This window comes from Alosa pseudoharengus, unplaced genomic scaffold, assembly GCF_046254945.1.
Source record: "Alosa pseudoharengus isolate Yale_2024_CS ecotype anadromous, Long Island Sound unplaced genomic scaffold, YU_APseudo_1.1 YU_APseudo_1.1_scf_19, whole genome shotgun sequence".
NCBI lineage: Eukaryota > Metazoa > Chordata > Actinopteri > Clupeiformes > Clupeidae > Alosa > Alosa pseudoharengus.
The window spans coordinates 14,561,736-14,587,871 of NW_027468657.1; the positions used below are offsets into that span (position 1 = coordinate 14,561,736).

At 42.3% G+C, this 26,136-nt stretch overlaps 3 protein-coding genes across 3 annotated transcripts in view; all 3 read left to right on the forward strand.

Moving 5' to 3' along the window:
* trappc11 (trafficking protein particle complex subunit 11) overlaps window positions 1–5,708 on the forward strand; it is a 15,683-nt gene extending 9,975 nt beyond the window's left edge. The window contains exons 20-30 of the mRNA XM_076291809.1: window positions 50–237; window positions 1,174–1,322; window positions 1,595–1,716; window positions 2,147–2,266; window positions 2,497–2,562; window positions 2,657–2,813; window positions 3,277–3,388; window positions 3,628–3,719; window positions 3,951–4,084; window positions 4,322–4,489; window positions 5,226–5,708. Coding sequence (XP_076147924.1) covers window positions 50–237; window positions 1,174–1,322; window positions 1,595–1,716; window positions 2,147–2,266; window positions 2,497–2,562; window positions 2,657–2,813; window positions 3,277–3,388; window positions 3,628–3,719; window positions 3,951–4,084; window positions 4,322–4,489; window positions 5,226–5,267 — 1,350 coding nt within the window. The 3' untranslated portion in view covers window positions 5,268–5,708. The remainder of the gene's footprint in view (window positions 1–49; window positions 238–1,173; window positions 1,323–1,594; window positions 1,717–2,146; window positions 2,267–2,496; window positions 2,563–2,656; window positions 2,814–3,276; window positions 3,389–3,627; window positions 3,720–3,950; window positions 4,085–4,321; window positions 4,490–5,225) is intronic.
* Window positions 5,709–6,334: 626 nt separating this feature from the next.
* Window positions 6,335–10,749, forward strand: LOC143132860 (organic cation/carnitine transporter 2-like). The gene is made up of 9 exons (XM_076292683.1): window positions 6,335–6,697; window positions 7,002–7,105; window positions 7,227–7,381; window positions 7,534–7,705; window positions 8,825–8,966; window positions 9,505–9,602; window positions 9,858–10,072; window positions 10,273–10,455; window positions 10,610–10,749. Exons 1-9 carry the CDS (start codon window positions 6,335–6,337, stop codon window positions 10,747–10,749), a joined length of 1,572 nt encoding a protein of 523 aa, XP_076148798.1.
* Window positions 10,750–14,245: 3,496 nt separating this feature from the next.
* On the forward strand, window positions 14,246–21,185 carry LOC143132361 (solute carrier family 22 member 4-like). The gene is made up of 10 exons (XM_076291821.1): window positions 14,246–14,608; window positions 14,809–14,912; window positions 15,612–15,766; window positions 16,581–16,752; window positions 16,952–17,093; window positions 17,237–17,328; window positions 17,869–18,083; window positions 20,242–20,424; window positions 20,806–20,941; window positions 21,051–21,185. The coding sequence occupies exons 1-10, from the start codon at window positions 14,246–14,248 to the stop codon at window positions 21,148–21,150; spliced, it is 1,662 nt and encodes a 553-aa protein (XP_076147936.1). The 3' UTR covers window positions 21,151–21,185.
* Window positions 21,186–26,136: the final 4,951 nt, after the last annotated feature.

Below are 26,136 nucleotides of genomic sequence, written 5' to 3' on the forward strand. Positions count from 1 at the left end.
GTGTGTGTGTGTGTGTGTGTGTGTGTGTGTGTGCGTGCGTGCGTGCTAGATCACTGGCGTGCACCTGATGCTGGGCAGCGAGAGCGGCCGCTGCGTCTACCTGAACTGGCGTGGCGGAGGCGGCGACGCAGGCTCCTCCCAAGAGGCCGTGCAGGCGTCCCGCTCTTTCAAGAGGCGCGGCCGTGCCCCGGAGCAGCACGTGGACTGGGACGTGGTGACCATTCAGGCCAGCACCATGTAAGACCCCCGCTCACAGCGTCCCCAGTGGGCGCTGGACCTGTACTCCATTGGATGTCCACACATATGCTGATGTGTGTTTGCAATCAGGGCATCTCTGATTTGCCTAATTCTGAAGAAAAGAAAATAACAGCAGATAATTGTATTTCAAGATATATACTAAGCCATGGATGCTTCTCATTTAAAGGGGCATGTATATTGTTGGTGCTTTAAATGAAATGCCCTCTTAATCATCATATCGTCAAACTACAGGCTAAAGTAATATCCTTAGCGTCCGGCCTTACTGTATGCCTACGGCCGCACCACAGCAACCCCACTTTCACTCGTGCCACATTGCTTAAATAATGTATCGTAAAAGCACCACTTTCCACCCCTTTCGTTCGAAAATTCTAAAACAAAGATGGTTTTTAATACTTCAAAATAACATTTGATAAATTAACCTTACATTTTCCAGTAGCCTTTGGTGTGAAGATTTGAACAAAATCTGGTTTGGTTCCTAACAGGAGCATTTACTGCCTTAAAAATCCGATTTTGTCTACCGTGCTCAGAGTTTGGTGCTGGGCTGGTTATGTTGGCTGCCCTATTTCCACCCACTCACTCGGCACATCAACAGTTAGACCGAGAATTCTCGTCACAAAATCAAAATTCCACTGGAGCTCCAAGTGGATTTGTACATGCAGCCGTACAACATTGTTTACAGCTCGAGTCAGGCTCGAGTCACGGGTAAAAAAATGACATTTTTGGTATATAGCTATTAGCTCATTTAGATACACGTATTGGGTGGGGGCTTGCCTTTCTTTAGGAATTCGCCATCTTGGTTTGTATAGAAATGAATATTAAGTGACACATACACGTAAAAGGGTGGAAATAGGTGACTTTCCGATAATGGTGTTGTGTTGTTCAGCTCTTCCTCCCCTTCTGCTCCCCCCTCTCTAGGGTCATTTCCAGGGTCCCCCGTATCTCAGTCCAGCTGCGTCATGAGCCCCCAGCGCTCAACAACGAGATGTACTGCATGGCCCTGACCATCCAGTCCCAGGAGGACACTGTGGCCAGAGATGTCAAGCTCACAGCTGGCCTCAAACCAGGTGGGCCCCAGGCGTGCTCTTAGCCCTTGTGACTACACATGTGCTCTTCTTCTGAAGTTATGGAAAATAACTAAAAAAGTTATGGTTCTCACCAGGAGTAATCTGTGTGTTGCTGTGTTGGTGTGTGGGTTTGTATGTGTGCTTGCATGTGTCTGTGTGTTTCTGTGTCTGTCTGTGTCTGTGTCTGTGTCTGTGTCTGTGTCTGTGTGTGTGTGTGTGTGTGTGTGTGTGTGTGTGTGTGTGTGTGTGTGTGTGTGCGTGCGTGCGCACAGGCCAGGACGCAAACCTCACCCAGACGACCCACGTGACCCTTAATGGAAGTGAGGTGTGTGATGACTCCCATCCGGCCTTGCTCACTGACCTCCCCGTTGGAGACCTGCAGCCTGGAGAGAAGGTCAGACGTGCACAACATTCCCAGTCCCCTCTCGTTATCTCAGTTCCCAGTCCCCTCTCGTTATCTCAGTTCCCAGTCCCCTCTCTCTCGTTATCTCAGTTCCCAGTCCCCTCTCTCTCGTTATCTCAGTTCCCAGGTCCCCTCTCGTTATCTCAGTTCCCAGGTCCCCGTTACTGATTTTATTTTTGAAAAGCAAAACTTTACGATTAGCATTTAGTAATACTTAAGTAATACTTTAGTAATACAGTAGTTAATGCTTAATTCATGTTACTCAATGTGTGCCTTTAATTAGTGCCAGTTATGCGAACCAGTCTGTGCCATAATGCCACTGTCTGTGTGTATCCTTCATGCAAGGGTGATTAACAGCCTTCTGTCCATCTCTCTGTCCATCTCTGGCTGTGTGTGTGTGTGTGTGTGTGTGTGTGGTCAGATTGAAAAGCTTTTGTATGTGCGCTCGATCAGCACCGGCTCACGCATCTTCCTCTTCCATGTGGCCTACACCATGAGCACTACGGTGGAGGGCAAGGAGATCACCTGCAAGTGCCACAAGGTACAGCCGCTGCAAAAGCAAGGTGGTCCGGCACTCACTGCAAGGTCACTACCAAGGTCATGGCTGCCCACTAGTACAAGACATTTTGGATAAAGCGACAAATGAACTAAATGCATGGAATGTAAATGTTACAACAGAAACCATACCCCCAGTAACTCGCCGTTGACATTAGTAATTAATGTATTGCTATGGTATCTTTTAGTCATCTGTTTTTACATGTTTTTTTACAGGATGAGACTGTCACCATAGAAACTGTCATTCCATTTGAGGTGACCACCAGGTTTGTTTCTAAAAAGGTGAGTTAAAATATTCCATGAGTTTCAACTTGAAGGAATTTAAAGACAACTATTTTGAAGAGCATTAAATTAATTCCTGTTTGTGTGGTTTTAGTTTGAGAACTTGGACAGGGTGTTCGTTGACATCCCCTTCTTGCTCATGACTGACATCCTGAGTGCGTCGCCATGGCCACTGCACCTGGACACCAGCCGGCTGGACCTTGCTCCAACTATGGCTGCCATCGACCAGCTGCAATCACAGCTAGAGGAAGGTGAGGAAACTGGAGAGTCTCTTCTCTCACGTTAGTTCTCTAACTTTGGTTTGTCTGTGTGAATTTAATATATGCTATGCAGACGATTTTCATTGAAATTCTAAGAGTAACTGAAAATACTAGATGAGCCGTTTTTCACACTTGTCAGGCAGACAGAATATTTTCAGTGGCAAACTACAAGTAAAAGCATGGTGCATGAGGAATTATAGAACTGGTTGGTGAATGAACCGTTCATTAATACAAACACTTCAGTAGCATATACAAGCCTTCAATTAGTTTGACATTAAAGTGAAGTTTAAATTAGTTGAGTCAGTATAGTATCAGAGATGTTACAAAAACAGAAATGTTATAATTGTCTATAATTGTGATTTTTGTATCATTCAGTCTTGAGCTAAGCAGTAAGAAAGTCAATAGAAACGCTAGACTGACAGTGGTGCTGGACTCTCCTGTTGTGTGTGTGCAGAGGTGCTCCAGACTGGGGAGTGTGCCAGCGAGTGCTTTTGTCTCAAGTGCCCCCCGGTGGCCAACGGGAGCAGCACAGTGGCATCGGGGCAGTACATCATCTCCTGGAAGAGGTCCGTGTGCCTGGCCAATCTGGCCACGTCTTGACCACTTATCCACTGAATCTGTTGTTTACAACATTAAGACTGTCTAAAGGCTTTTTCTGACTGCTTTGGTGGACAAAAAATGAGCTTTTTCATTGAAAACAAGGACATGTATAATGAATAGTCGATATACAATGGAAATTAGATTTAGAGATTACCAGTATGTAAAATTGATATTTTTGATCATGTATTTGTTCTATTTTTTTCAGGAAATCTACCTTCGCTGCAACCCCAATGATCAACACTGTTGTCACCCTCCCTCATGTTATCGTCGAAACCATTCCATTATACGTGCACGCTGGTGAGAAGACACTAAGTTTGATTTCTCTCTCTTTTCACACAGAGAAAACAGCGGAAGTCGTTAGTAGTACTTTTATTATTGTTATGTCGTGATGCCTATATGTTATCTTTCCATAAATATCCACACACTTTGTCAATGCATGTCAAACAGTGGTTTCTTCATAGCGTTTAGAGTGGGGTAAATCAGTATGTGGTTGTGTCCTGTGGTTGTGTCCTGTGGTTGTGCTGTCAGACCTGCCTTCGTTCGGCCGCGTGCGTGAGTCTCTGCCAGTGAGGTACCGCATTGAGAACCGCACGGCCCTGGTGCAGGACGTGGAGATGTCCGTGGAGCCCAGTGATGCCTTCATGTTCTCCGGCCTCAAACAGGTGAGCGCTGCTCTCCCACTCATGACGGAGCGTAGAATCATCTGTTTCCTTCTGTCATTTTCTTCCAAAGTGTACAAAGAAGTTGTTCTTCTAGGATCTCTCCTTAATGACTGCATTTCTGTGTTTTTGTGCATTCTGTCTCTTTGGACTTGCATGTGTTTTACAATTAAACATGTGTGGTTCTCACTCTGAGTACTCTACCGTGTGTGTGTGTGTGTGTGTGTGTGTGTGATGCAGGTGCGCATGCGTATCCTGCCGGGTGCGGAGCAGGAGATGCTGTATAATTTCTACCCGCTGATGGCGGGCTACCAGAGCCTGCCTCTGCTCAGCGTGACCCTGCTGCGCTTCCCCAACGTTCCCCCGCAGTTGCTCCAGCGGTTCCTGCCCTCGCGCATCTTTGTCAAGGTGACCCCTCATCTTCCTCATCCTCCTCATCTTCCTTCTCTTTCCCCTCACATGGCTCCTCTATCTATCATAGCATTAACTTGGACTTATATGGAGTCACATTTACAGTGAAGAAAAATATGTGTCAACTCCCACACACACACACACACACTCTCTCTCACACACACACACACACACACACACACACACACTCACACACACACTCACAAAAACATACTCTTTGCCTTTAACATTCATAGTGGTTAATCAAATTTAGTTACATTTAAAGAGTGATCAGAAAACGTGACAACAGAGGTGTGTCACTAATGTCATTTTGCCATGCAAAATGTCAATCATGTCAGACAGGAAAATCATGCACAAACACACACGATTCCTCCTCATGTTAAATATTCACAGTTAAGTTACATTTAGAAATTGATGATTGTGGGTTGATTTCTGAAAATATGGCAGTTATATATAAATATGGCAGCTACAAAAGGCACATAACTGAAGCGCTCCGTTCACGTTGCGTCTGCTGCAACAATTAGCTCCCGCTATAATCAATGGAATTAGCTACACCAGACGTGATAGTGGCGTGTACATTCGAAAAAAAATAGACCAGTCTTCTAAAATGATTTTTTATGAGTCGTGAACGGAACGCTTCAGTTACGCGCCCCAGAGTAGCTTCCCTTTTATGATCTAATAAATGCCTTCCATGTAAACAAAGGGTACTTATTTGTCATTCCTTTTCTTACAGCCTCAAGGAAGACCTGGTGACGCCTCAATAGCAGCTGCATAAGAAGACCTGGTGACGCCTCAATAGCAGCTGCATAAGAAGACCTGGTGACGCCTCAATAGCAGCTGCATAAGAAGACCTGGTGACGCCTCAATAGCAGCTGCATAGGAAGACCTGGTGACGCCTCAATAGCAGCTGCATAAGAAGAGCTGGGAGTTTGTTTACTGGAGTACTTTTTGTGAATGAATTAGCCACTGTTATTCCTGACTGGGTACATTTCCAAGACGAAAATCATCATGTCCGGAATTCTTTTGCCTGCTAGTAGAGAGCGTTGCCTTTGTTTGTATGTCATTGGTCTCACTGTGTATTTTATTGTTAATGTATTTTCAACTCAACTAATGCATTTTAACAGGCTTGGCTAAAACAGAAAACATAGGTAAACACAGCTGTAATTTATGTTAATCACTAAAGGTATGGCAAATCATTAAACTTGTGAAGAATTGACCTCGTATGTTCTGTGGACTCTGTCTTTCCAAAAGTTACTTGTCTATACTGGTTTCTTAGTCCTCTGAGAGATTGCACTTTGTGAGCGTGTTTCCCCTCTCCCCCCAGTTTTCCACAGGCTCAATTTTGAATATTTATTACTTTAATGTATAATCCCAGGATGTGGCCCATACATGGGTGTTATGGAGTATATTGTGCCCACTGGCCATTTTAAAACGATCTAAATCGAAAAATGAACCAAATTTCCCATGTCCGGGGAGTGGTTTGGCACTGTCCGGGGTGCAGACAGGACATCAGCTCTCCTTAGTTCTTTTATCTCATAGGTAGGTTTGGTTGGTGGCAAAGAGTAGGCACTCTGACGCATGTTTAAGGGATTCCTGAGATCATCTGACACTGTCAATTATTAAGTCTTGTGATTTTTCACAAACTGTGGACACACTCCCCCCCGCCCCCCTAAGATATTATGGTTGACTTGATCAGGATCATCACTATATTGCGTTGAATCTGAGTTTTGGGCAAGAGGAGGACTGAGAGAGCTAACCTGATGAGCATTGAGTACATACCTTTTTCCATGACGAAAAGGCACCAGCATTTTTAGGATTTCAACCGAATAAAAGCATAGTACGATGAGAGACTATGAAGAAGTTACATCTTTTTTGGGCCAATGGGGGCCTTTTCAAAGACTCATGTATATCCTCCTGAGCCTCAGCAGCATCCCCAATGGATACGTGGGAATGGCCATGGTTTTCCTGGCAGATATTCCTCCTCACCACTGCAGGCTTCCATTCCTGAACAGCAGCAGCTATGGGGGACCGGGCTACAATCTGTCCCTCCCGACCGAGGAGGTGAAAGGAGAGGTCATCCTGAGTCGCTGCAGACGCTACACTGAACAGGGGGCTTTGGATGCTGAGTCTATCCAAAGCACAGAGCGCTGTCTGGATGGCTTTGTGTTCAGCAAGGAGAGATACGTGTCCACCATTGTGACTGAGGTAAATTTGTAAGACCTGAAGGTAGATACAGGCAGTCGACACAGTATAGCGATAAACAAGGTGAAGCCATTAAATAGGAGTAATTAGGTGAGGCTATTAATAAGTGCATGACAAGTATAAAGACTTTCTTTTCATTACAATTTAATTACAACATTGGTCTCATTACGGTTTTAATAGCCAAGCCGTTAATCAAGACGTATCAGAAAAGTTCTGGAAAACCACTGGCACTGCCTCATGTTTTTTTGTCAACAAAATGTAGCTGAAGTATTGGCTATATGAACAGTTCACGTGTGATATTCCACAGTGGAATCTGGTGTGTGAGGACGCTTGGAAAGCCCCATTTTCTGTCACTGTGTTCTTCTTTGGTGTGCTGACTGGGTCCTTTCTCTCAGGAATCATATCTGACAGGTAATCTTCACGTTTATGACCAGCTAATTAAAACCATATATACTTCCATATATATGTTTTCATCACTATTTTTTTTGTGGTGTGTGACTTGAGGTGAATGACTCATTTCCATGTTGTGTAGGTATGGAAGGAAGTTCATCTTCTTCGCCACCATGGCAGTGCAGACTATCTTCAGTGTGATTCAGGCTGCCTCCAACAGCTGGGAGATGTTCTCTGTTCTTTACTTCATTGTTGGAATGGGACAAATAGCCAATTACTGTGCAGCTTTCATTCTAGGTAGGTTTAGTTACAGGGAAAATACATGATCACATCATCTCTCCACCCACTGGCATTGAACCTTTAAATGTGAAATAATCGTCAAATCAGGAGAAAATGGTTGTAGTTGGACTATGGTGGATTCATGATTGACGTCTTTTCTTTCCTAACAGGTTCCGAGCTTCTGAATAAGTCATGCAGAATAAGCTTCGCTACTCTGGGTGTCAGCCTGTCGTACGCCTTCGGCTATGTGTGTCTTCCGCTCTTTGCCTACTTCATCCGGGACTGGAGAATGCTTTTACTGGCCTTGTCTGTTCCAGGATTCCTCTACATACCTATGTGGTGGTGAGCAAGGGAACCTTCCTCTCTGTAAAAAAGTGGTTCTTAAACTGGGGGTCGCCAAATGTATCGGAGGGGTCGCAAAATGATTTGCAGTCTGAATTAAAGCTGCAGTTGGCAAGATTTTTTTGATCATATTCACTGAAACCGACACTATGCTCCGATAGAACAACATAAATCAGCCGGTTTTAGAAAAAAAAAATCACTTCTACCTCCTCTTAGCCCAAAATGTTTACATGTTTGGGCTAAGTCCCCTCAATCTGTCAGACTTGCCAACTGCAGCTTTAAAGACATTTAGACCAAGGTCTAAAGATTTTTAGACCAACCTGTTTTAAAAACGGGGATATTTAGTAGCCGTATTAGATGTAGGCTTCCAATTCACAGTATTTCCATCATGTTCCTCAGAAGGTGGATACTCAAATAACGCAAACTCAAATATCTACCTGCGCCCATTTAAAATGATGCCTCTGCTTCCAATGCCCATCTCGCAACATTTCAAAACCAAATTTCGCCGGTTGGAGAGAAGGGGATCGCAAGACTTGGCTCATGTTTTTTGGGGGGTTGAAGAACCACTGCACTAAAGAATGGACTCCCTTCTTTGTTTGTACCGACCCTCTCCTGATGGCAATACTGATAGAAAGTTTAGTATTATTCATTCATTATATTATATACTTTTATTACTTTTTCTGCTGTTAGTGCATGTTGTGTGTGATGTCTGTATGCTACTGAGACCTTGGATTTCCCCTTGGGGATCAATAAAGTATCCAGTTCTTTAGAGAACATCTCCTCTCATAGCACCACTTACAACAAGTCTTGCTGATCCTAGCACTCACCAGCCGTGTTAAACTGACACGTAATTGTTAAAAACAGCACTCACTGATGCACTTATTCTTACTGTACTCTTGTTGAGAATTGCTTTAAAACTTAAACTGTTTACCATGTTGTAAGTCGCTTTGGCTAAAAATGCGTCAGCCAAATGTAATGTAATGTAATCTATCTATCTATCTATCTATCTATCTATCTATCTATCTATTTGTGATATGAAGACTGATGTCAAGGCGTACATTTTCGTTCTTGATGATAATTGAACAAGTGAGTTCTAGTCTCTCTCTTTCTCTCTCTCAGGTTTATACCAGAGTCTCCTCGCTGGCTACTGTCTCAGGGTCGAGTGGAGGAGGCTGAGGCCGTCATTAGAGCTGCTGCCAAGAAGAACGGCATCACTCCTCCTGACGTCATCTTCAAGAGAGACGACACCGCAGAGCTGATGGTGACCAAGTGTTTGATTAAAGTTGAAATTCCTGTGATTACATTACATTTGGCTGACGCTTTTTAACCAAAGCGACTCACAACATGGTAAACAATTTAAAGGTAGAGTAGGCTACGATAAGAACAAGCTAGTGTATCAGTGAGTGCTATTTTCATACAGTCAAGTGTCAGTTCTAGTCAGGTGATAAGTGCTAGAATTAGCCAGGCTAGTTGTAAGTAGTACTACAAGAGGAGATATTCTCTGAAGAGCTGGGTCTTCATGAGTTTTTTTAAGATGGAGAGGGATGTCCCTGCTCTAGTAGGAACTGGTAGCGCGTTCCACCAACGAGGAACAACAGATGAGAAAAGTTTGGATTGGCCTGAGCGTACTGGTGGCAGAGCTAGATGTCGTTCGTCTGAGGAGCGCAACGGTCCGGAGGTAGCATATGCCTGTATGAGGGCATTCAAGTAGGTGATCTGTATGAAGGTATGCCTGCTCATGTGTCAATATCTGAATCCTAATCCAAACCATTTAGATCTTTATTTCCATTTCTTTGTAGCAAAAGGATTGCGATGGTGGACAGAATACCTACACATGGCTTGACCTTCTCAGAACTTCAAATATAAGGAATACCACACTGGTGAACCTGATCATGTGGTGTGTAAAGATAACAATAAAGAGCAATCATTGGTGGAAGAAATATTGTAATTTAGAGAAATAAACATGTTTTAATGATTTAATTAAAAAACGATTTGGTTTCATAAGAAGAAATGTCCTCCTTGGATGTATTGCAATTTCTTCCTTCATGAAGGAGAATCCCTGTTTCCAATGCTGGGCAGTAGCTTGATAAGCTGTCATGGCCATTTTTAACTAGATAAAGCTGTTTCTTCTCACCATATTTTTGTCCTACAGGATGTCAGTGGGTTTGACCTACTATGGGCTGTCCTTAAATACTTCCAATATGGAAGGCGATCCTTACCTGAACTGCCTCATAGCAGCGGGCAGTGAGGTCCTTGGATACAGCTGCATATTTCTGGCTGCGAGCTACCTTCCCCGCCGAGTCACACTGCCATTTTGTCTCATTGTCTGTGGGGTTGTGCTGTTAATCATCAGATTTGTGCCTGAAGGTTAGTGCATGAGTTCCCATGTGTCTGCTTATTGTGCGGCATTAATGTGAGTGACCGCAGCTCCCTTGTGCAGAAGTAACAGTGGTCACTCTCTATAATGGCCATGGAAGAGCTGTATTACACATTTCATGGAATGGCCATGGAACTAGCTCAACCATCATGCACATGGGGAATGATTTGAACCTCCCTGTCTCTCGTAGACCTCAACACCTTGACTACCACACTGGCGATGGTTGGAAAGACCTGTATTACAGGGGCCTATGGCTTCCTCTACCTCTACTGCACGGAGCTGTTCCCCACTGTAGTGAGGAACATGGGGCTGGGCGTCACCTCAATGGCCTCTCGGTTTGGCAGCACAGTTGCTCCATATGTGGCTTACATGGGTAGGTCTGCTCAAGACAGATAGTTGAACAAACATTTATTGGAATGATCATATAAGTATTTGCAGTAAAGTAAATTTTCAGTATAGTTTTTTCATAATTTTGCATTGTCCAGTTAATTTCATTTTCAAACAAACTCAACCATGTATCTATACAGGAACTTATGACAAGGTGTTACCCTACCTTCTTATGAGTGGCATCAGCATAATCACTGGAATCTTAAGTATAACGTTACCGGAAACGAAAGACGATGAGCTCCCCGAGCTTATTAGTCAAGTGAAACCCCTCCACTGGTAGGTCTAGCGGACATTTCATTCTCTTTTTTTTCAGTGCTGTATTTCCTTCTGTCTGGAAACAAAATTTGTGTGTGTTTGTGTTTCACAGCTTTTGCCAGAAGCAAAGACCAGTTAAACAGAAAAGCCAAGAGGAAAATATACAAGTTGGAATTGGATTGGAAAATTCACACGGCTAGCAAGTTGCTCAGATTACAACCTTTTAACCATTTGAAAAGAACCCTTTTATTTGAGGAGCACTGTACCTTAGACTCAGAACACAGCTCTAAGTCTGAGAAAGCATTCAAAACAGTAGGTTTTCAGTAAAAGGTTATTACCAAGTTATTAGACTTAAAGGACTTGGACCATACTTTATGAACAGTTAGACAGTATATAAAAAATGTGTGCTTATGTTTTGAAAGTTTGTCTTGTAGCATTCATATTTTAACTTCCCTTTAATTGGGCAAAATGTAATTGCATTTGACATACAGGAACATCGTTTGGTTTAGGTTTGTAATTATCCTGATTTTCAAATTAGCTCCTGTTAATGCACAAATGTATATTGTAATTACACAGCACTTTGAATAAGATGTTAATGCAATTCATGAATAAACTGGACTGAGGAACTCTCGAATCCGGTTTAATGCTATTTTTTTTACATGTCTTTCGTCCGTGGCTGTAGTGTGTAGCGCTAATGGCGCATATGAAATTCGACTTAAAATCTTAAAAACAATTTGTTTGAGAATGTCTGACAATTCTTGCTGCGGTGGTGAGCATTTAATGGCTCTGCAGTATACTTGTGCTGTTGAGAAAGCGGGAGGTTTTTGTCTTAACGGCTCTCAATCTCTCCCTAATGGGAGAATAGTGGAAAGGAAGTTGGCAGGGTGAGTTTCATCCTGTAGAATTGTCAAATTTCCATTTTCAAAGAGGATGTGATAACCTTACACTGTCCACACGCTCTACCTCCACACCCCTGGGGGGCACCAGTGTTAATGTGCTTGACCTTAGAGATCTTGTTATTGATTGGCTTTAACTGTTGTGTCAATGGCCTTCAATGTAATTGACATGTGTACGTCGCTTGTCTGCTAAATGAATGAGTGTGAGTGTAAACTTTATAACTCATTTGTAAATGTGTTGCAAGGCATAAAACGTCCTCACTTTAGATGAGCTCACAAAATATCATTAACTAACCACTTGTAACTCCTGAGTTAATCATGAATTATAGTATTAAGTGGTTTATAAAATATGCATCCTCACCCTAACTAATCATTAGTGCATGTGTATGTAACATATGTTAAACTAGATGTACCGCAGAGCGGTACAAAATATGACCGCCGCCCAGTCCAGCACATTTTTTCCACAAAAATAAATCACGCTGAAAGGCCTATATGATTCTAACTGTCTCACTAAATTGCATTAGCCACACTCAATTCTCACTGGTATCTGCTAGACAGCAAGTACCAAAACATGATTAGTTCATAGATTTCACATGTAAAATTCATTTTATACAACCCCACCCCCATCTTGCCTGTTCATAATTCAGATACAGATAAAAAAAAAGAAAAATGATGGTTCCATGCTATCCATGTGGGGTTATATGCCCACCAAGTTTCGTGTACCCCGGTCTTTCAGTGTCCAGGGAATCCTTGTTGGTGTACGGTCACTAAATGTACACATAAATTATTTTATTGTAAGGCCCCCCATGAACGAAAATTCACAAAACTTGGCATGCATTCGGAGGGTGTCATAATGATCCTACACTTTCAATTTTGTGCAGTTTTGACCATGTCAGCCAGAGATATTGTGATGAAAACACCTAATTTTTTGCTTTTTAATTTTTAACTAGGTGGCGCTATACATGAAATAAGTGGTAATGGGATGGGTTGACATGCCCCCTTAAGACCAACATACAAAAAAGGTGGACCTCCTAGGCCCTACGGTTCTCGAGATATTCACATATAACTGTCTCCGGCCACCTACAGGCCAGTTGGTGTATAGTAACATAAATGAATTTATTGTGTGGCCCCCCATGAACGGAATTCCACGAAACTTGGCGTGCATTCAGAGGGTGTCATAATGATCCTACACTTCCAATTTCGTGCAGTTTTGACTATGTTAGGTCACAGATACCTGCGATTACAACACCTCATTTTTACTTTTTTGTGTTTAACTAGGTGGCGCTATACATGAAATGAGTGGTTATGGAATGGGTTGACATGGCCCCTTGAGATCAACATACAAAAAATAAATGGTCCTCCTACACCTTACGGTTCTCGAGATATTCACAGAAAACTGTGTCTGCCCTACTCTCCTTTCGGGGGGTGCAGTCCAGCGGGGGGGCTCCAGATCAAAACGAAAAACGATGGTTCCATGCTATCCATATGGGGTTACATGCCCACCAAGTTTCGTCTACCTCGGTCTTTCAGTGTCCCGGGAATCATTGACGGAAATTTGGACATGCGAAAAAGGAAAAAAAAAAGAAAAGAAAAAATCTGACTAAACCTATATGACCGCCGCTTCGCTGCGCGGCGGTCATAATAATGGAAATATTCCTTGATCAAAAACATATTATTGCATCATTTATTAAGTATTAACAATAATGTATAAACATATTTTAGATATAGGCTTGGTCTTGTGAATGATTACCTGTCTATGTTTCATTTACTTTTCATTTGAATGATCTGTTCTTGTCTCATAGATACAGTTCATCATGCTCAGGGGGTTGGTTTTATGCTTAATTAAATGGTTCATATTTGAAATATGATCAATTTTACACAATCACATTTTTCATGTACTGGGAAGGAGTGATATAGCACTTGCAAAAAAAACACAGTCAAAAACAGTACCTTTGTTAGATGTGGAGAGAGAGTATACGCCGTTTCAATTAATTCTTCACTCTTACAGACAAAGGTTTGGTTGGTAGCCAAATAGTTAGCATGCTCAGCAAAAGATGTGTAGGATATGGATAAGGATACATACTGTTTTGATCCCATGAGGGAAATTTGGTCTCTGCATTTAACCCAATCCATGAATTAGTGAAACACACACAGCACACACACAGTGAGGTGAAGCACACACTAATCCCGGCGCAGTGAGCTGCCTGCATCAACAGCGGTGCTCGGGGAGCAGTGAGGGGTTAGGTGTCTTGCTCAAGGGCACTTCAGCCGTGGCCCACTGGTCGGGGCTTGAACCGGCAACCCTCCGGTTACAAGTCCAGAGTACTAACCAGTAGGCCACTGCTGCCCGTAAAGTGATTCATTAAGTGTATAAAGTGACTCATTAAGTTTTCACATATCACAAACTGGAGAAGCACTTTGCCCCTAGATGTGATGGTATAATCATCAAATGGTCTTGAATCTCAGCAGGTTTGGTAGGAATGTGTCCCTTATACAGAGAGAGCCAAGCAGACAAACGGGAGCACTGAAGAAAGGTCTTTGACTAAATACTTACTTTACCATGACTGAAGGCACCAGGATATCTACAATTTCAATCTAAGAAAATTAAAGAGAAATCAAAGTGCGATGAGAGACTATGAAGAAGTTACATCTTTTTTGGGCCAATGGGGGCCTTTTCAAAGACTCATGTATATCCTTCTGAGCCTCAGCAGCATCCCCAATGGATACGTGGGAATGGCCATGGTTTTCCTGGCAGATATTCCTCCTCACCACTGCAGGCTTCCATTCCTGAACAGCAGCAGCTATGGGGGACCGGGCTACAATCTGTCCCTCCCGACCCAGGAGGTGAAAGGAGAGGTCATCCTGAGTCGCTGCAGACGCTACACTGAACAGGGGGCTTTGGATGCTGAGTCTATCCAAAGCACAGAGCGCTGTCTGGATGGCTGGGTGTTCAGCAAGGAGAGATACGTGTCCACCATTGTGACTGAGGTAAATCTGTAATACCTGAATGTAGATACAGGCAGTAAAATGTTGACATTAACAAGTTATGACAAGATAACAGTCTGCACCTGCTAAGCAAAATGGTATCAGGTTGGCAAAAGTCTGGAGTCTGGAAAAAACATTATATAGACTTTCATTAGGCCTTCCATAGAAGTTTACATGAGCAGATCACATGTTATATTCCACAGTGGAATCTGGTGTGCGATGACGCTTGGAAAACCCCTTTTACGGTCACTGTGTTCTTCCTCGGTGTACTGACAGGGTCCTTTCTCTCAGGAATCATATCTGACAGGTAATCCGTTTCTTGGTGTTTTATGCCCCCAATGTTGTCTTCAAGGCAGCACTGCCTAGAAGGCACTAGGGTTAGCCATGGGTTAAGGTTAGGTTTAGGATTAGGTGCCTTTAAGTCAGGGGTGGCAGCGCTGCCTGGAAGGCGACGTTAAACATAAAACACCATCGAGCCAGGTAATCCTCACAGTTAATCATATCTGACAGGTAATCCTCACGGCTAAGGGTACCATCATTTAATCTGTGTAAAACTAGATAACAAATTATTACTTTAGTACAGAGGCATTTTTCCCCCGTGTCGGCTGAAACACGCCCCATAATCACGTCCCAATGGAGCCGTATCAGACTCAAAATCTGACTAGAATTGATTATGACAACGTCAGGCTATGATCCACCTGGATCCTATGAAACAAACTTCCAATAACATTTCTATTTTATTGTGTACAACCTGAGAACTGATTACTATGTTGGGTGATGGTAGCATAGTGTTTAAGGAGTCGGGCTAGCATGCAGCAGATAGAAAAGTTGTGGGTTCAATTTCCTCCTTCCACTGTTGTGCCCTTGAGCAAGGCACTTAATTAACCCTGAGTTGCTCCAGGGCAATGTACCAATGGCACTTGTAATGTAATTGACATATGTAAGTGGCTTTGGAAAAAGCCTCTGCTAAATGAATACATGTCAATGTCAATGTTGTGTACTGTAGGTATGGAAGGAAGTTCATCTTCTTCGCCACCATGGCAGTGCAGTGCATCTTCAGTGTGATTCAGGCTGCCTCCAACAGCTGGGAGATGTTCTGTGTGTTTTACTTCATCGTTGGAATGGGACAAATAGCCAATTACTGTTCAGCGTTCATTCTAGGTACATCTTCTCTTCCCCCACTGGCACTAAACCTCTGGCACTGAGCTTGCCATATATCAAAGTCCTTTTAGGCAAGTCCCTCCACTCGGCGGCCATATTGCAACGCCTTTTGGGCACTCATCGGGCATCCTATTCGGCAGAAATGCGCGTGCGCAAGGCTTCACGACACCAATCTTCCTCCAGTGGCGAATTCACAACACATGATTGGCACGATGTCTTCACAACACACCATATGATTGGCTCAATGTATTCACATCACATAACATGATTGGCTCAATGTATTCACATCACACCACATGATTGGGTCAATGTATTCACATGTCGACGTTTTGCCGAGGAAGGGTGTGATATGTGTAGACAACGGCCATATTGCCGTTACAAACTAGCCCCATGCATTTCTATGGAGGATTTTTTTAAGCGCTGGGTCCTCATTAGAAAGTCTCTGCATATATACAGTAGGCTACATAAACTTGCATTGATGAGAGAAAAAACATGTAAAGAAATGATACAGAGCATCAGAAATCTCACCTGAACACAGATGTAATGTTGCATGCCTGTATGAAATGAAATGTAGCCTAAAATATTCGGTCATCAAAACAAAGTAAAATGTTTGTTTTGAACAAGAAAATTGTAGGTGTTTTATAGTTGACAAGCACAACTATCACATCTCTGGCAGGGCAACACTTGGGGTGGCCAGTTGGATTCTGGGGGGTCTCAAGCCACCCTCGTCACCCCATCTAGTTATACCCCTGGAAGTGAATGGCTGTAGTTGGATTATGGTAGATTGTGATCAATGTCCTTCTTTTGTTAACAGGATGTGAACTTCTGAGTAAGTCACCTCGAATAAGCTTCGCTACTCTGGGTGTGAGCCTGGCGTACGCCTTCGGTTATTCTATTCTTCCGCTCTTTGCCTACTTCATCCGGGACTGGAGAATGCTTTTACTGGCCTTGTCTGCTCCAGGATTCCTCTACATACCTATGTGGTGGTGAGCAAGTCAATCGTCCTCTTACTAACACTAGTACTGGTAGTTGCATTTCAGTGATATGCAATACTATGGACCTTTTTCTTTCAGTAGAAAGTTTAGCCATCATCATAAGCTTCTGATATAAAGACTGAAGATTTTTCCCTCCTTGATAGATGAACATACAACTTTAGCAATGCAAGAACTGTTGTCTCTCTCTCAGGTTTGTCCCAGAGTCCCCTCGCTGGCTACTGTCTCAGGGTCGAGTGGAGGAGGCTGAGGCCATCATTAGAGCTGCTGCCAAAAAGAACGGCATCACTCCTCCTGACGTCATCTTCAAGAGAGACGACACCGCAGAGCTGATGGTGACCAAGTGTTTGCGATGCTAGTATTAGTATACAGTCCATGGATATCATAAATATTAATGCCTACCTTCAACTGTTTTGTGTATGAAAAACTATGCTTGAGTTCTAGAGTGATGTGTATGATATAATTTTTCCACCAAAAGAACAGTACAGTGGAACAGAAGGTTTATACATGGATTGATCTTCTCAGTACTGCAAATATAAGGAATACCACAATCTTGAACATCATCATGTGGTAAATAAACCTGAATTTATTGAGGAAATATAAAAATGTATAGAAATATTAAAGATTGCAATGTCATTTGAAAAAGGCCAGATGTCCTCAGAAGAAAATCTCTTCCATGGCAAATGAGGGCTAATTAAATTGTTGATGAGAATACACACCATGTTGAACGTCACTCATTACCAGTGCAGAGTAGATGCTTCAGAAGCACTGCTATGGCAACCAACCCTCACCATATTCTGTCCCTGGGGGCAGCCGTGGCCTACTGGTTAGCGCTTCAGACTTGTAACCGGAGTGTTGCCGGTTCAAACCCCGACCAGTAGGCCACAGCTGAAGTGCCCTTGAGCAAGGCACCTAACCTCTCACTGCTCCCCGAGCGCCGCTGTTGTTGCAGGCAGCTCACTGTGCCGGGATTAGTGTGTGCTTCACCTCACTGTGTGTTCACTGTATGCTGAGTGTGTTTCACTAATTCACGGATTGGGATAAATGCAGAGACCAAATTTCCCTCACAGTTTCAAAAGAGTATATATACTTATACTTCTTACCCCACAGGATGACAGTGTCTTTGACTTATTATGGGCTGTCGTTAAACACTCCAAACATGGATGGGGATCCTTACCTGAACTGCCTCATAGCTGCAGCCAGTGAGGTGGTGGGCTACAGCAGCATGTGGTTCGCTGTGCGTTACACCACGCGGCGCTTTACTCTGGGATTCTCGCTAATCATCTGTGGGCTTCTGCTGTTAATCATCAAATATGTTCCAGAAGGTTTGTGCACAGGTTTTCCCCTGTCCACTTATTATGTTCCATTAACATGAGGGAGTGTCTGGTCTTCAGTTGCCTTTATATATGACTGTCGTTTCCTGGACATGCACTCATGAGTTTGCCAGAATTGTACAGTTGTATGTATAATGTATGAGAACCCCTTGGCAAATGACTACTAACAAACATTAAAAATGGGTGTTTCTTCATGTTACTTTTAAATGTTACTTTTTATTTCAGACAATACAAAATAGGCCTATGTGTTCCATATTCCCTGAACTACTGTACTGCACACTGTAAAAAGTTTAACGTAAAATTTACAGCAACTTGCTGGCAGCAAATAACCAGCAAGTTGCTGTATTTCACTCTACAGTACACCTACTGTATATGAAATCACAGTACCTATGCCTGATACTGTAAATGCAAACTACAGTAGTACTACCAGTGCTGTAATGTATACAGCATTGAATTGTCTACCGTATTTTTAATCACAGTACTTATGGATCATACTGTAACTAAGTACAGTAGTAATACCAGTGCTGTAATATTATATACAGTAATTTTGGGAAATTCATATCCTGCTTTATCTACAGCCAGGATAAATTTGGCTAGGCCTAGGTATGGTTTAGGCTACACAAACTTGCATAAATAACCATTGACAACTTGTTATCAGTTTGAAAAGCAAGTACATTTATTCACTTTTTTCCGTTTAGAAATTCTGGTGTGCTGCATCCTAACGTTAGACCAACGGTTGCAGTCAGCCTGATCCACCACCAGTAGCAGAGTGAAGCAGCACCTAGCAGAAATAGAAGAAAAGATAAACAGTGTTAGATAACAATTTTCAACTGAAACTGAAGGCTACTTACAAGTGAAACTTTAGAATAATCATTTATATATATACTGTATGTTTTTTGAGTTTACTGTCAAAATGCCAGACTGAAGATGGTGTTGGCATAACTCAGTTTCGCAAGGTAGCAGCTAGCAGCTATATTTAACGTTAGCCAGCTGGGTGAGCTCATTGATGATGTTTGCTTGCAGCAACAGCCATTCGCGCTGTTCGTCCGAACAACGGTTAATGATAGTCAGATGTGACTTAAAGTTAACTTATATCAATATTGCTAAAGTTCACCTATTAAACTCACAAAACCGTACATGATTACGAGGAGTTAACGTTACATAAGTCAGCTAAACCTCCACGTTAACGTTAACCAGCAACACATCATCTTCAGCCTAACATTGTGACAGTAACATACTAACGTTAGGCCTAGCACTACTAGTGAATATTTTATATAAATTATATGAATATAATAAACTGTAACTTACTGAGAACTAAGGTAGGCCTAATATAAATGAGACTGCCATAACGTTAACGTAACATAAAACATTAACGTTAATGCCACCGTCACAGCAACAGCAACTAAGTTATGATAGCTAGCCTAACGTTAGCTGCTACTTAGTTAGACAGTACAACGTACATAGACTGTACACATGCCCGAATTTAATGTAGTACAATTTCACAATGAAACATTAACGTTACATAAATAATTGCTTGCTTACCATTAAGGTGGAGCTGCGAACTTGTCAGAGTGCTGCTGAACACCGTTGGTCTGAATGACTGAACTGTTGCTCAAAAATGATCTCCCGCCGGACAGTTCAAACGTCGTCGCGCGGTGCACGTTTCAATCACCACGTCAAGATTTCCCAGTAAACCATAAATCCATGACTTTTCAATATCTTTTCAAAATGATGATTTGGATGGAAAATCAACATAATATCAATGTCACCTTGCTATCTGGGAGCTTAACTTTGTATTTATGTGCAAAAAGAAAACAGAAAACCCCAACTGATTTTCCGCCATGTTTTTTCAAAATTTTCAAAAAGCTGACAAGTGAGGGAGGAGTCAGATTTATTACTGTGTTATGATTCGCAGCAAGTTTTTATTACTGTAGTTTGACTATTTTTGACCATAATTCATAGCGAAACCACAGCAACATACTGTATTCACAAATACAGTACACATTTCCCCCAAAAACAGCAGTGATGCTGTGAAAATCACAGAATCTTGTTACAGTGCAGGAAAATAATTATAACTCATATTTCACATTTCCAAACCAATGCGAAGAAGAGGCACCATTTAACCTCTCTCTCCTCTTGTCTCTTGTAGAGCTTAACGCCTTGACTATCACACTGGTGATGGCTGGAAAGTCTTGTATCACGGGGGCGTTCGGCTTCCTCTACCTCTACTGCACGGAGCTGTTCCCCACTGTAGTGAGGAACATGGGGCTGGGCGTCACCTCAATGGCCTCTCGGATTGGCAGCACAGTGTCTCCATATGTGGCCTATATTGGTAAGTCGACCCAAGACAGCTACATAATAAATATTGGAATGATAAGTATACATCATCTAACCCTGAGTTCTTCATCATCTAGATTATACAATTACATTTTAGTTGGTTTTACATTTTCGGTAACACTTTACTTGACAGTATCGACATAAGAGTCACACTACACTGTCATGACACATGAACCCTAAACCTAATCCTTATCCTAACCCGTTATGACAAAAAACAAATGATACTTAATAACAGAAGCGTTATGTCATAAACGTTTACGACTTGTTTATGAGACGTTCATGACAGTGTCATGACACTCTTATGTCCATACTGTCAAGTAAAGTGTAACCACATTTTCTGTACCTTTAATCTATTTATTTTCATATTACATTACAGGAACTTATAACAAGGTATTACCATATATTCTGATGGGGTGCATCACCATCATCAGTGGTATTCTAGGTTTACTATTACCAGAAACTAAAGACGAGGAGCTCCCCGAGCTTATTAGTGAAGTCAAACCCCTCCACTGGTAGGTCTAGCAGACATTTGTGCTCTTTGTGGTGCATGCTGCCAGTAGCGTTAATATAGATAAAAGACGCATGATTTGTGGGTTTTCAGGGTGTATTTGTGTTTCACAGGTTTTGCCAGAAACAGATACCAGTCAAGAGGAAAATCGAACAGGAAAATAAACAACTTGGGATTGGACTGGAAAAATCACACAGCTTGCAGGACATGTGAAACAATGCTTTTCTTTCGTCCATAAGGCAGCTTCTGTCCTTAGAAAATGGCTTTATTACATTTTGGGTTTGGTTACCCAAATGCTTTTTTGTAGGCCTATTAACTAAATAAATGATAGAGATACTCAGTTTAGTCATTCTCAGAAGGTTGTTAAGATAATTGTGGTGGCACATTACTGCCTCCTAAAGATGTGATTCCAATGAAATACTCTTGACAAATTGTTTCACACAATCTTCTACTTGTCTGGCCTGTTTAGCACGAATACCTTTTTAATTGTAATTGAGAGTGAGTCTGGAAAAAGTTAATTGACTTACGGCTTCCACTAGGGGCATAACTAGCACTGAATTTAAACTTAAATTGGTGCATTAGACTCTTACCAAAACGTCTTAGAATTGTAGCAATCTATTAAAGGAAGGCTTTACATGCAGTAGTTTACACAGTTCCAAAGAAACACACGTCCATGCCGGATTAGTGATTGTATTTGTGTGCCCGTGTGTAATGGACATTGGAAATGGGCTTGGCAAGACTCACCTGCAGAGCACATCCTAAATTTCCCAAAAGTTTGTCTGGGTATTTCTAGGCTTCCCTTCTCTCTCTCTCTCTGTGTATGTATGTGTGAGTGTAAAAAACTATAATGCTCACATTAGTACTGGCTACATGCTAATTACCCTAGCAACAACTTATCAACCACCACTATAATGTTACCATAGCAACTGTGGTGATTTTATTAAGGCATCATGCTTGTATGTATTGATTTATTAGGAATGATTCCATGGAGTTTGTGCAACTGTTATGCAACATTTACTAGAAGTCATAGGACTGAACTGTCAGAGACTAAGAGTGAAAGTAAACAAGACAGGGCCTGGGAGAGAAAGGTACTTACCAGAAGGGCATAAATAGAAGGGGCTAGCAGAAGAGGAGATGCAGGGACTTTCCAGAGAGAGGAAGTGAAACCAAAGTTGAAGTGACACATAGAACCAAACGAAACATACCCTGCCTGGCAACAGCTTACACATAGAACCTGGCTACATGTATTCTGCCTAGCAACACACATTTTTTAATGTGCAAATGAGAAGGGTTTTCCACCAATATCTCAGGTCCCAAAACATTCTGATTGGCTAGAAGGGGCCTGGTGACGTTCCTGGTGATAGGAACGCCTCCCAGGCCCCCAGGAGCATAAAAGACAGAGCTTAGACACACTCAGATCAGATCTCATCGGGGTAGCAGCTGCAACTCATCACTCTATTGCCTGACGGTTCAGTCCTGACATTGTTTGGATTGTATTCTCACTGCAATACGGTGAATAAAGGATCAACAGTCTTCAGCATTTCTCGTCATGGTGTTCTCCTGCGGGTCTTTGACATCAGAGTGCTAGTTGGATTGGAGGTTCGGGAAATGGATAATTTTCCACGACAGATCTGGAGGTTCTACCGAGATTTGAAAGGATTCAACAAGGGAAGCAGTTCCGTCCCGGGTGAAGCAGACTTCTCCAGTGCAGTTCTCCGGGCCCAAAAAGGTAAGCGTTTTGCTTATTATTAGGGAGAACTGTACTATGGGAGTTGGTGGGTAGGCCGGGAAGGGGTGTTTACCTGAATCCTCAAAAGAATAGTGGAGACACGGGACAGAGATTGGGTTATACTGTTGATCTTAAAAGCGTTTTGTAATTTTGAAAACCAGTTAAAAGTAGTTTTCAAGGAGAAAACTGAGTTAAATGGCTGTGTAATAATTTCCAAGGAGGAAATCTAGTTTTCAAGGAGAAAACTAAAATAGTGTTTTGTGTAGAGGGAGCACGGGCTGCCCTAAAAATATATGTGTGTTTCAGAGAAAAGAACGGGTTAATAGGTAGACTGCAATATTAGCTGAGTTAAATGTGTTAAACTGTTCTGAACAGAGAGTAATGAACAAAATATATTTTAACATAATCTGTTGTTGTTTCTGTAAAAGCTGAGTGTACGCCGTTGTGTTTTGCTTTGTTGCCTGGGCGTGGGCCCACAATAGATGCGAGTGAAGTGCAGGGCTCTCAAGTGTCACGCATTGAGCATGACAGTCACTCATTTCAGTCTTTTGTCACGCTCTCCCGCCACACATTGTATTTCTCACGCAGAAAAACTATTTATATATTTAGTATGCTGCCGCAGCGCCCAAAATGTCTCTGGCCGCGCCGCTCTCACTATGAAACCGGCAGGAATCAAGCGCGTCTCCCCTGGAGTTCAGCCTGCCACTTATCAGCCAATCAAAAATAACGAGAGGGGCTACACAATAGCCAATCAGAAAATAACTGTATTGTATCTGGGTAAGATTTAACGCAACAACCAATGAAAAACGCGTATCCTGGAATTGTTGAACGTGAATTATTGAACGTGAACCTGTTACCTACTTTTTCCAAGTTTCGTTCACCTTGGAGCTTCGAGCATCAGTTCATGGTTTCAGCACAGAGTAAGTCATCTTTTAATGTTACAACAAATCCACAACTTGTTTGACACAAACAATGACAGCGTGACTGCTGCTATAGAGAATGTTTCCCAGATAATTAGCATCAGTTGTTCATGACTGTCTGTAACTTAGCCAACAGTTTCACAGCCTGTTCATTGACAACACTTGCTCAGAACAAGTAGCCTATGCCTAGTCATACTTTCGTTCACACGATGACTGACATATTGTCACATTCTAAACATCTCTCTCTCCAAATAAGCTTAATCATTATGACCGCCGCTAGCGAAGCTAGCGAAGCGGTCATATAGGGATTGTCAAAGTTTTTTTTTTTTTTTTTTTTCCGTCATCTACTTCCTGAAATTTTGGTCAACGATACCTGGGGCACCGAAACACCGGGGCACATGAAATTTGGTGGGTATGTAGCCCCACTAGACTTTTACGGAAAAATTTCGTTTGGTCCCCGGGGGCCACTCCCCCTCCGCGCTGGGCCCCCTGAAACCCAAAAAATGCAGTTTTCCCTAAATAACTACCTGAACCGTGGCACCGAGGATGAAGAAATTTTTATGGTATGTTGGTCTCAAGGGCCCACATCAACCTAGCCCATAATCACTCATTTGTGATTTGCACCCCCCCGGTAAAAAATGAAAATGCAATATCATTCTGCTTTAATCGCCCTTCTCTTCAGTTGAGACGTTCAGAACTGCACCAAATTTTATGTGTATGATTAACCTGACATTCTCTGGGGGTATGCCAAGTTTCGTAAAATTTCATCCATGGGGGGGTCTAAAAAATTAAGTTATGTGTACATTTAGTGACTGTACACTCATTGGCCTGTAGATGGTGGTGCACACATATACACACGCACACACACACACAGGCACGTATACCATCAGTATCGGCAATTAGAACGGCCGATACATAATTACAAATTCTGTAGGATTAAAGGAAACCCAAATATTCATCATAATAATAATTTGGCTGCATTTCCAGTATTGGCGTCACGTAGTCGTTTGTCCACTAGATGGCGCATCGTTGCAGTGAGACGTAATTTTGTTGGAAGTTAATCTAAAGTGGGTTGGAAAGACACTATGCTTCCTACAAGGACAAGACAGTAGGTTACAGTAGTTTACGCAGAAAGCGTCTAAGGGTGGGATGATTTCTGCATGACATGTAATTCCCATTTCCTCTTGAAGCCGAAATAAATCTGAGAATGTTTATCGGACATGCTTGTTTTTTACTGCAGGTAGGCTACGTTAATCCTATCAATAGCAGAATGTAGGTAAAATAATGTTACCATTAGCATGGTTGAGTGATGGATAAACCATAAATGCGTTTATAGGCTACCAAGCAAATTGATAACAGCAGTAATTGTATCTTTCGACTGTCATCTCATTTGCTTATGACCATAGCCTAGGCTACTAACAGGAGCTAAGTGAGTTAGCCACAATACGTTCGCTACGTGATGGTTTTTTTAATGGAAAATATATAGGCTACCTGAAAGATAACCTGTCTATGATGCATCCTAAACACCGGGCTGGGACATTTCTGACATTTTATTGGTCTCAAAAAGCATCTGAGTCAACGTTCATTCCCAAACACCCATATAGGCTACTTCAATCCTCTATTTTCAAAGGTGATTCAAGTAAGGAAGAGCATGGCTCAAAGTAAAGTAACTGAAACTACATAAATTCGTCAAAGAGAATAATTTGTGTCAACTCGCCGCAATGTAGATTTATTAACGCACCCGTGATGATCTACATCTCCATTTAAACCAGATGTTTTAGAGCGCACGTTGAGATGTATTCAGGGCAGGGCTGTACCTACACATATTTGTTGCACGTGCTACAAAAATCATTCTTTGCGATGGATGATTTAGTACCAACGTTACACCGGTCAGATACAGTTTTGCTTATGGCTATACCGTGAGACGCTTTTTGTTTGTTCAAAGTGCGTGTTTAGGGTGTGAGAGGGGAGTCGATGTGCTTTGATTCCAGCTTGGTAGTTGTAGTCTATGCGATTAAAAAACACGTGTGTGTGAAGTATCCAAACAATGATAACGCTTTCATTATGGCTGCTTTAGCCACAGACCTTGAGCTACTGTACAGTGGGTTGGGTTCCATTTAGAAGTGTCCACTTCATTCGCCCTTTCGGTGATTCAGCTACTTGAAATGTATTACTACTGATATGCAAAACGATTAACTTTTCGCAAAGAGGTGGCAGCTTGATACTGTAAGGTGTAAGCCATTGGTTTCAAAGGAGATTTTATTTGGGTCGCCAGCATAGCATAGTGACAATTTGTGTTGTGTAATAGGCTAGGCCTAGCATAGGGCCTACCTTATATAGCTTATAGTTTGTTAACAGTCACGGTTTTGTCATAACTCCCTCTATGCATTTTTGCATTTACAATAGCTCTGAAACCGGGGGGCGAACACGTCGCAGGGGGGGCGCCAGTGCGTGGATATCTCAATCGCAAAATTAAACAATATTTCTATCGGGCGCCTACCATGGACTAGGCTGGGTGAAAATCAAAAGATTGCGTCAAAAGATTGAGCT